Source organism: Blennius ocellaris (genome assembly GCF_963422515.1).
Source record: "Blennius ocellaris genome assembly, contig: SCAFFOLD_423, whole genome shotgun sequence".
In the NCBI taxonomy this organism is placed as follows: domain Eukaryota; kingdom Metazoa; phylum Chordata; class Actinopteri; order Blenniiformes; family Blenniidae; genus Blennius; species Blennius ocellaris.
The window spans coordinates 3,341-15,000 of NW_027662298.1; the positions used below are offsets into that span (position 1 = coordinate 3,341).

The 11,660-nt window shown below is 40.8% G+C and overlaps 1 protein-coding gene across 1 annotated transcript; it reads left to right on the forward strand.

Annotated features, from left to right (window-relative positions):
- Positions 1–1,442: 1,442 nt before the first annotated feature.
- LOC308147905 (multiple epidermal growth factor-like domains protein 9) lies at positions 1,443–9,734 on the forward strand (the record flags this gene model as incomplete). The annotated part of the gene is made up of 2 exons (XM_080521289.1): positions 1,443–1,632; positions 9,585–9,734. Coding segments are annotated over 2 exons (340 nt in total), but the record flags the coding sequence as incomplete, so codon positions are not given.
- Between the last annotated feature and the right edge of the window lie 1,926 nt (positions 9,735–11,660).

Consider the following 11,660-nt stretch of genomic DNA (forward strand, 5'->3'; position numbering starts at 1 on the left):
TACAAGTGTGGAAGTTTGGGTTGTGGCTCATGTCTTCATGTTACGACTTCACTTACCTCACGGCTTTTCTGGTTTGTGGTGATTTTGCACAGATTTTTTGTAGCTTTGCATTCATAAAGTGTGTGTATTCATGTTGCAGCGTGTGTATTCATGTTATAGCGTGTATATTCATCTTATACTGTGTGTATTCATGTTATAGCGTGTATATTCATGTTATAGCGTGTGTATTCATGTAATAGCGTGTATATTCATCTTATACTGTGTGTATTCATGTTATAGCGTGTATATTCATGTTATAGCGTGTGTATTCATGTTATAGCGTGTGTATTCATGTTATAGCGTGTGTATTATGTTATAGCGTGTATATTCATGTTATAGCGTGTGTATTCATGTTGTACTGTGTGTATTCATGTTATAGCGTGTATATTCATGTTATACTGTGTGTATTCATGTTATAGCGTGTATATTCATGTTATAGCGTGTGTATTCATGTTATAGCGTGTGTATTCATGTTATAGCGTGTGTATTCATGTTATAGCGTGTGTCTTCATGTTATAGCGTGTGTCTTCATGTTATAGCGTGTGTCTTCATGTTATAGCGTGTGTCTTCATGTTATAGCGTGTGTATTCATGTTATAGCGTGTGTCTTCATGTTATAGCGTGTGTATTCATGTTATAGCGTGTGTATTCATGTTGTACTGTGTGTATTCATTCATGTTATAGCGTGTGTATTCATGTTATAGCGTGTGTATTCATGTTGTACTGTGTGTATTCATTCATGTTATAGCGTGTGTCTTCATGTTATAGCGTGTGTCTTCATGTTATAGCGTGTGTCTTCATGTTATAGCATGTGTCTTCATGTTATAGCGTGTGTATTCATGTTATAGCGTGTGTATTCATGTTATAGCGTCTATATTCATGTTATAGCGTCTATATTCATGTTATAGCGTGTGTCTTCATGTTATAGCGTGTGTCTTCATGTTATAGCGTGTGTCTTCATGTTATAGCGTGTGTATTCATGTTGTACTGTGTGTATTCATGTCGTACTGTGTGTATTCATGTCGCAGCCAAAGCAGGTGGGTTGTCTGTTCCACATTAAGGTTATGATTCGTCACCCAAATATTGTGGAGGGAAAAAAAGAGGCATGTTTATACATCAGCCTGCAGAGTGGAGACTCTGGTGTGTTCGGTGTGGACGACTCTGACCTGTGACGGTGACGGACCTGTGTGTTTCCCCTCATGCCTCCTACCTGCACTAGACTTTCACACGGCAGATGGACGGATTGGCGGGCGAAGCTGCAGGAGCCTGAACAGTCTGGATGTCAGCTGGCATGACTGCAGTCCAAAACACACACACTCTCCCACAAGGGCTAAATGTTTTATTATTATTATTATTATTATTATTATATATTGTCGTCTTTTTACTTTTCAGTGCTGCACACATATGACAAACAAGGTCCTTGACACGTGGTGGTCTCCTTTGTGTCTCTCCAGCTCAGGGATTTGTGTCTGCAAGACGGGAGTGGACGGGCCCAAGTGTGACGAGTGCCACCCGGGTTTCTTCCACTTCAGCAACAGCGGCTGCCGGCCCTGCCAGTGCAACAACCACACCAACTACTGCCACCCACAGTCCGGTGAGTCGGCCCCGCTCTCTTAATCGCTGGACTCTCTGCTTCTCTACGTTTTTTTTTTTTATTCCGGGAATTTTAATTGCGAAGGAGCTGCAGAGGCTCAGTTACTGGAAGAATTCATCCTCGTCAACAGGAAACCTCAATCCAAATAAAGCGTGACTCGCTATAAAAAAAAAAAACATATATAGACTGGGCTGCACACTGGCAATTCTTCCACATTCTTCAATATAATGGGATTTTCTTTTTCTTTTTTTTATTTTATATAAGCAAATGAGGGAAAAGAAAAGTTTAGTTTTGTCGCCACATTTGGTTAAATAAGAAGTGGTGTGACAAAAAGTCTGTGACATTCAAGTTCAATTTCAACCAAAAGAACCCGCCAAGTGAAAAAACGGTTGCATGCAATACAAGTGTGTACCACAAGGGCGGTGCACTGAGTCGCAGTGCAAGAATCACAACAATGGCTGAAGTCGCTACGACAAAGTGGCAAAATCCACGTTATCGTCAAGTTTCGACAAGATTCGTCCTGAACCACTACGTGCTGAAGCATTTTAAATCAAAATAAGAGCCGGAATAACGACTTTCATTAGAGTTTGACTTTGGTTCAGTCAGAGTCACTCATTGAGACGCTCTCATTTTCGAGATTGACTCAACGAACGAATGTCGATCAGAGGAAAAAATCTCAATTCGCTCTTTACATTTTCTGTTGGGACAGTTTTCACTTCCTCATTTGAGATATTTCCACACAGAGCGTACCGACGCTGCTGCAGATAGAGCACTGCTGTGTCGGCCTCAGCTTGACCTTTGACCCGCAGCAGCTCCGTGGGCAACTTATTGAAATAGCATTGGTTAAATACAGAGGAATCATTTCCCCTTCAGGCCCAAACATAAGGCCCGTGGGCGAAAACCGGTAAGAGTTTGTAAAAAAAAAACACCCATAATGCAACAGCGAGAGAAGTTTTTTTTGGAGGGACATTTCGTTGTATTTTGCAGCAGAATGTTTCATCAAAATTGACTTTATGTTGAGATTGAAGTCATTTTCTGTGGTAATTGTTCAGTTTTGTGAAAATCTTGACATTTCCATCTCGTTTTCTCTGCAATACAACAAAGAAAAGCTTTAAAATTTAAATCTGGAGGTTATTATGGCACTATTTTACCTGTCTGCTGAAGATGAAATGAGGCTGAATATGGAACCCCAACTGAAATGTGTGTGACGCTGCCTGGAATATTGAAAATCAGCTCTACCGGCTATTGTTCAAGATTAAACTGGATTCCTCTCGGCATGTATACCGGGACAGTTAGACCGGTTTAAAGGTGACGATCTCTCCATTCCGTTTGCCTCAGCGGGGAAAAAAAATAAATACATAAAAAGTCGTGTGAAAGTGAGAAAAACTTCAAAGACGTCTGCTGTTACCACAGACATTCTGAGGCCAAGTTTACGTAACAAACGAGGGGAAAAGGGTCACTTTTATTGTGTTTTGGGGTTCCGTTTATACGTTGGCGGCGTTCTCCCATTGTTGTCGTTTACACAGTGTTGTTCTCTGCTGCACGTGTGTGTGTGGTTTTATATTCAGATTCAGGATTCAGATCAACTTTATTAATCCCTTGGGACGACTCCCTCAGGGAAATTCAAGTTCCAGCAGCTTTTAACAGGATAGAATAGGATAAGGCTAAAGAAATAAAATAAAATAAGATAAATAATTATGTACAATAATTATACAGACTCTTCACTAACCTTTACTAAATAGAAATAGCAAAAAAAGAATAAAAACTCCAAGTATAATATAAAGTGACAGGTGGCGTTAAAAAGGCACTGTGGTTTCAGACGGGGTTACTGACCCGTCTGACCCCGCCTCCTCCTGCAAAAACAAACACCAGCGCCCCCCCGTGGCCTGACGCGCTAACTGCACCGCTGTTGAAACGAGAACACGAAAAGCATACGGCCGTTGTGTAAGAAGGGGGGGCCCCGAGATTATGTTATGATTATTAGAAAATTCACAATCTGACTACGACCTCCGGCTGCTAACAACTAGTAAATAACCAGCGCGTGTGCCGATTACCGAAAGAGGTAAATCTGCACTGAGCCCTTTTTTGGGTTTTTTTTCCCGAACATAGTTTCCACCAGAACAAAGGCTCCACTCTTTGTGAGCTTTGTTTATTTCCTGCAGGCGTCCGGGACGGGACGTACAGGAGAGCGTTAGCCCCCCTGAAGCACGTCGTCGTGCGGCGGCCTTCAGTTCAGTTAACGCAGGGGCGTCAAACTCATTTTAGTTGAGGGGCCACATCAACCTAATCTGACCTCTGGAGGCCGAACAAGTCAAACAGAACATATTAAACTGCAGATATGGACAAATGTAAAAGTCTTTCCTTCTTTTGATTCTTTTGTAACTGCAAGAATTTGCCAGTCTATTCTGAATTATCCATATTAAAGGAAATCAGATATTATTATATTTACAAAAAAAAAACCTCAGTCGTCTGTATCTGGATTTCATATTCAGGATTAAAACAATTTGTCATCATCTGGAAATTGTTTTGAGTTTACGTGTCTAAAGTGTCACTTCACATAAGTTGGACTCATTGTTTTATTGTGAAAGGCGTTGCGTCATGTGACCTCCACAGATTGCATTAATGTCGGGAGTCAAATTCTGACCAAGGGCGGTTTTGAATGTCATTTTTGCCAATCGAGTGTTTTTAGATCAGCCTCTTGTCACTTTTCATTTTTAATACTTCACACTTCAAAAATCACATGTTTGACACCCCCTGAGTTAACGCACACACATATTTTATCTCCGTATCACACCAGACACGGCGTGCTGCTCCCGTACGCCTCCGAACGAGCAGAAAATCCTCCTTCGCATGCGATCCGGCTCACCGAGGAGCACTTAAAACCTGTGATTTACACTTTTTGCCACTCCATTCAGCCTCCCGGCCCAGCTGCTCCTCCTCTCCGTCTGAATTTTTTTTTTATTTTCTGCTCTGCTTCCATCGTCAATATTTACTTTTCGAGGCTCCCGGATTATCTTCACTGTGTCGTACCAAGGTGCTAACCTGCACAAAAAAACACTCCACCGGACTCACATTTATTGGGGGGGTGGAGGGGACTTAATGAGCGTTTCTTTTTTAGTAAAGCCGAGGCCGTTAATCCCCAGATTTTCTGATGTCCACGCCGGCTGAAAGGCGCAGATACAGCTGGCTCTTTCATAACAGCAACCATAGATCACAGTTTCCATTGTTGGGCTTTTAAAAGAGGACGGACAGCCTTTTATTTATTTTATTTATTTATTTTTTGTATTAGTGCACATTTAGTCAGACTAAAGTGGGACGGGCCGTACAACACAAAAGTGTTTAATTAAAGATACTGAGTGAATCTCGGTGGGATTTGGGGGTTTTCAGTGCTTCCCCATCGGCCCACTTGAAAAAAAACATTGTTTTGTGTTTTAATTCAGACCAGCCGACTCGCACAGTGAGTGTTGCGTTCTAACCAATGGACCCTGGCATCAAAACAGTCTTGACCATTTTGTTTGCATATCTTCTGTCATTACTATAATTATATCTTCATTATCAGGTCTCACTCAAAAACACTCTGCCACAACCAGAGCAGGCACCAATACTAACTGTATAACTCGGTATATCCACTTCTCAGGAACTCGTTGAATATTTGGAAAAGTATCGTCGACTGTAAAACGTAAGTAAGTTCCAAGAGACTATGGACTGGGAGTTCATGACGCTCTGCAGGAAACATTGTTCCGATTTCTCATCTACTGAGCATGTGCAGAACGGCCAGTTTCTATAACCACGTGCAGTCGTGATTCTGCCTCCAGTCTGATTTCTCAGACGTGCAACAATAAATCCTCTTTAAAGGAGTCATATTATGCAAAATTCATGTTCTTATGGGTTTTTTTCACAGTAATAATCGTCTGCACACCTGGAACGACGCCCCAGAAGTGTAGAAAGTGTGTCCTCTCTCTCTCCCTGGCTTGTTCCAGGTTTTTAAAAGTGTGTTGCTCCAAGCAGCCAATCAGAAATCAAACCCTATATAGTGTCATCGGGGGGTTTAGCCAATCACAGTCAAGGTAGGCTCCTCGCCCCCTTTGACTCCTCCCACAATCAGGCAGCTCTGCTCTGGCACATGGCGCCACGAGAGGAAGGACTTCCTCCTCTTCCCATAGATGGGCGTGTGTGTGGGCGGAGCCAGTCCAGCTCACACAGACACAGCAGATTCTGAATGCAGCTGCTATGATCCGATATTCAAATGGAGGGAAAATCAAGGAAAAAGCTGGATTTGTGTGAAATAACTATTGAATATGACGTTTTTCGATCAACAAGACGTGAATGTTACGTTAAGTTAAGTTACTAAGTTATTTCTATTTTATTTTATTCCTCATTTGAGTCTGTTTTTGTTTCATTTTTCTATTTTGATCCAAAAAAAAATTATTAGATTCACTTTTATGTTTTCAAAAAAAATGTCTATAGAAATATTTAAATGTGTTTTGTTTTAAGAAACTTTTTTAATGTATTTAAGCCAATTTTCTTAAATTTACTTCATCCACTTTCCAGTTTTCTTCAGAGAAAGCCTCTGAAAGTGCCGTTTCCTTCACGGTAAAACGAGAATAGAAGTTGATTTCATACGCTTTGAGGTTATAAGGAGCTGCAGTCATGAGCTGGGCTAGTTTTTCAATAATTTGACCACCAGAGCCACCGAAAATCCAACTTTTTTTGAAAACTTCTCCCGAGGTGGGGTGGGTGGTGGTGTGTGTGTGTGGGGGGGGGGGGGGGTTAAGAAGCCATATGTCTTCATACTGGGCAGATGGGAGAGCAGCAGCAACGTGGGCCTGCTCAGTGTTGTTTGGAGGGATTAGCATAGCTCCGGTTTGACAGCACCCCCTTTTAAAGCCACTGACCCTGGCCTCTCCTCGGGCTGATTACACAAGAACACGCTGTGCTAGCGCAGATTATATACAGTGTCCCAAACACGGCGGCCCTCCAGATAAACGCCTCGCCGGCCCGGCGCATTCTCGCGGCGCACAACCTTTTGTTTTCCCGCTCGCCTCCCAACTGAGGCCACGTGTGATTTATCGCCTTTCATTGAGTCGTTTCACCCAAGAGGAAGCAGTGATTTGATCAGAACGCGCTCTTATTGTGACGATCTCTGGGGGGGGTCGCAGTTTATAAGGGAGTGAATTCAGTTCAAATAAAATGACTCTCGGTGTTCACGACCGCCGCGGTGAACTGCTCACGCTAATCTTGCAACATTGGAGGATAAGATGGGGAAAACTTGGTGGAGCAAATAAACAGTTTTATTATTAATTATCATTAAAAAAATATATATATATATATTTTTTTTGTTTTTGTTTTTTTTTTATTTATGATGAGTCTGGAATATATATATATTTTTTTAATTTATTCTATGTATTATTGGCGCATTTCTTTTTTTTTCAGTTTTAAAGGAATTTTATCTGTTTTTGGTTTTTTCCGCTGTTTTACTTGTTACTTATTATTTTCTTCAACCCGTTTTATCTACTCTCATAGTTTGTTTGTTTTTTCCCCTTATAGCTGTTGGAGTTCTTTTATCTTTTCTACTGGTTTTCAGCCGCATCAGCCACCTTTTTAGAACGTTTTTAACGATAAAACTGATTTTGATACTAAATTCAAAATCCCGTCAAACATGTTTACAGAGATGAAGTTTGTTGCCTCGTGGAACCAGAGGTTGCAGAGGTTTTACAGAAAACTTTATAAAGTTATAAAGCAGCAAATGGCTTTGATCTCACAGTGCTGCATAAAATCCCCAACACATTTCAAAGTGCAGGCGCGTTCCGCTCAGTTAAATGCAGAGAATTAAAAATGTCGGTCCTCATGTCGTCGTCCTCTGTTGCCATGGAAACTCAAAGCTCCATCAGTGAGTGGGAGAAAAGTCAGCGTTTACGTAATAAGTTTTTCAAGTGAAAACAGGAAATTTTCATTCCATTTTGCTTTCATTTACACGTCAACGACGCTCGGAGCCAGTGAAAACGCAACTTTTCAAAAACGTTCCATCTCCATGGAAACGGGAGGGGGGAGGGGGAGGGGTCTGCTTTACATACTCAGTCTGCAGTGTGCCAACAGTTGTAAAAAAAAAAAAAAATCATATATTATATATAAACTACATGACATATTTTACATGTGCTTTGGAAAAGTGAAAATAATTGATGAGTTGACAAACGAGAACATTTAATTGAAATGACAGTTGCTGCACAGAGGAAACAAATATTGGAGTTCACGTCGTGGGTTTCTCCTCGTCCCTCGTCCCTCAACCGCCGGTTTACCGGCGCAACGTGAAAGCAAGGAGACGCTAAACCGGCGGAGTGGTGTCGTCTCCGACGTCCTCATGGAGGCAAAACACTCTGAAGCTCAACTACAAACAGTTTTTATGCATATAATCAATATTTACAACAACAACAGGCTTTATAAGATTTGGCAACGAAGGCGGTGAAATGACGAGGAAGTCTTTAAAATATTAGTTTTAATAATGTTTTTCTATGTTTGTGTGTTTATAGTGGGTGTATTATTTTAAACCACTTTTTTTATTATTATTTTTATTTAGAAACAGAATTTACAATTTAACTCTTTTTTTTGTTATGGAATCCCTCAGAGGAAACATTTAGTATTCCAACTGTATTATAAATACAGATTCTATAGGATAGTGTTAGTTTTTAAGCAACAAATAATTAAAAAAGGAAAGATGTTTTTACTTTGCAGATTTAATTGTTTGAATATTTTTTCTATTTTTTCCAATCACTCTACTTCTCCTTTAATACATGTTTTCTCTATTTTTAAGTTAAGTTACTAAGTTATTTCTATTTTTGATGTATTCCTCATTTGAGTCTGTTTTTGTTTCAGCTTTCTATTTTGATAAATCCTTTTTTTATTAGATTCACTTTTATGTTTAAAAAAAAAAAATCTATAGAAATACTTAAATGTGTTTTAATTTTAATAAACTTGTTTAATGTATTTAAGCCAATTTTCTTAAATTTACTTCATCCACTTTCAAGTTTTCTTAAGACAAAGCCTCTGAAAGTGCCTTTTCCTTCATGGTAAAATGAGAGTAGAAGTTGATTTCATACGTTTTGAGGTTATAAGGAGCTGCAGTCATGAGCTGGACTGGTTGTTATCAAGTAGAATTTAAAGTTTTTCAATAATTTGACCCCCAGAGTGCTCAGAGCCACCGAAAATTCAACTTTTTTTGAAAACTTCTCCCGAGGTGGAGCTTTTTGAAAACACTCGGTCTCCATAGAAACCGGGGGACAGCGCAACTTTTTGAAAACGCTCATAAACGAGTGTTAATCAACACCTCTTTCTTTTCCTTCTGTGTTCGTCTTCTTCTCTTACTTCTATTTCTCCGTCGTCTTCTACTTTTACCTCTCTGGTTTCTTCCTTTTCTTCTTCTTCTTCTGTCAATTTCAGCCTGATACACTTTTCTTCTCCTTCTTCTGTTCGTCTTTTCTTTGTCTTCATATTCTACATATTGAGTTATTCCTCTTGTACTCCTCCAATTTCATTTTCTCCTTTGATTTCTTTCTTTCACTTCTTCTTTCCCCCTTCTATTTGTTCTACATCTTCCTCTTAATCTCCAAATTGCCATATTGATAACTTCTATTTCTTCTACAAGTACTTTTACCACTTCTTCTTTTTCCTCGCCCTCAAACTCTGTTCTCTCTTCAATGCCTTCCTCCTTCCTTTCTTTTCTCTCCCTTCATCCTTTTCTTCCGGTCTTTCTGAAATGCTTCTCCTCTGAAAAGCAGCCGCGGGTCGACCGCGGAGAACAAAAGAGATTTTTTTGGGGGGGGGGGGGGGGGGGGGAGATGAAAGGGGAGATGAAAGGGGAGAGTTGTGCGTTACGTAGGCGTCTGACCTGACCCGTGATGTAAGCGAGGTGGAGCGGCTAATCATGTGACCTTCGCTCTCTCTCTCTCTCCCTGCAGGAGTGTGTCTCAACTGTGAGGGCAACACCCACGGATCCAACTGCGAGGAGTGTAAGTCCCGGTTCTACCGCGGCGCCTCGGCCGCCCCGACCGAAGCCTGTGCCCCCTGCCCCTGCTCCAACGCCAGCTCCACCGGCACCTGCCACACCGGTCAGTCTCACACACATGCACATGCACATGAACAAACACACACACACACACACACACACACACACATACACACACTTCTGGCTCACCTGATGACCTTTGACCCCGCCATCGGCGTTGAACCGGCGAGGAGGTTTCTGTGGCGAGGTTTTCTAATCATGATCAAAGTCTGCTTGACTTCTTCTCGCCGCCGGTGCTATTTTTATTATTGCTTTTCACCGAGGTTCATCACCGGTTTTAATAGTTATTGATTGAGTAACTTTTTCTAATTAATTGAATGATCAACTAATTAACAGTAGTGGAGGTACTTTGCTAATTACTGTAAAAGAAAGTAACTTGAGAACATAACTTTTGATGATCACTGGAAATAGGTCTATAATCTGGATGTTAGATACATTTACATCATTTAGAGGAGGAAGATGCTCTAAAATCTGGATGTTAGAGGAGGAAGATGCTCTATAATCCAGCGGTTGGGAGTAAAATGCTCTAAAATCTGGATGCTAGAGGAGAAAGATGCTCTATAATCCAGATGTTGGGAGTAAAATGCTCTATAATCCAGATGTTGAGAGTAAAATGCTCTATAATCCAGATGTTGGGAGTAAAAAGCTGTGTAATCTAGATATTGGGAGTAAAATTCTCTAAAATCCAGATGTTGGGAGTAAAATGCTCTAAAATCTGGACGTTAGAGGAGGAAGATGCTATATAATCCAGATGTTGGGAGTAAAATGCTCTAAAATCTGGATGTTAGAGGAGGAAGATGCTATATAATCCAGATGTTGGGAGTAAAATGCTCTATAATGTAGATGTTGGGAGTAAAATGCTCTATAATCCAGATGTTGGGATTAAAATGCTCTGTAATCTCAGTGGGCAGAGCCGGTCGCCGTCCCGTCACCGGGGGTTGCGGGTTCGATCCTCCTCCTCTTCCTCAAACCACCTATTTGTGGAAGTTCATCCCGAAATGCTCCAAGCGGAGGTCGTTTCCATTATTCCCCAGCAATCGATTCAGGGGCTGATCAATTCTGCCCTCCGTTGTGAGCAAATGGACTCACCGGGACGTTTTCCTCCTGTGAACGTCTCTCCGCCAGGACGGGTTCGGGTTTCAGGATCGGTTCTTGATACGGAGAAAAAAAAAAAAGAAAAAGAAAACTTGGACCTATAAATGTCGACGGTTGTAACGACCATCCAAACATGTGAAGCAGAGAGCTTTCGATCTCTCTTCCCAGACGATCTGGGATTGATGTCGACCCCCAAATGACCCCCCCTCCACACACCCCAAGCTCGGGGCTGCTACTGCCCCACTTACCCCCCCCCCCACACTTACCCCCCACAGGTCTGAGCTCCATGCATCCACGACCACTAAACCAGCACAAAGACTAAACTATATATTTTTTTAAACCCCCCAAAAAACCTTAATTAAAGCAAATGCACAGACATTCTATTTTATGGATTTTATCGCTATTTGGGAAACGGTAAATCCAAATTATAACCAAAAAAAAAGACAAACTTGCAAACCAACGTGAGGCAACAAATACCTTAAACCTCCTTTGAAAAGCTGGAACTTTTGAAAACGTGAATTATTTCTGTTCTCCATCATCAAAATTCCCTTGTTTACCATTAAATGATGATATTGATGTACTGAAACACACGAGTGTCGGCTGAAGGTCGTAAATAACTAAAAAGGGGGGGGATATTGGAATTTTATATTGCGCAGCAGTGTCGTGAAATAACTGATTAATGTCGTTAACTAGTGAAGTAGGTATTTGTTGTAAAAGTCACGTACGTTTACATTTGTGTAACTCCTGGTTCTTCTATGTTTTAACAAAAAGGGAACCTGTTACACTGGTCATAACTATTATGTACAAAACAGCTTTTAGTAAAGCCTTTTATCAGTATTACACAGATTATCATAGATTGAATTGTATTTAACTT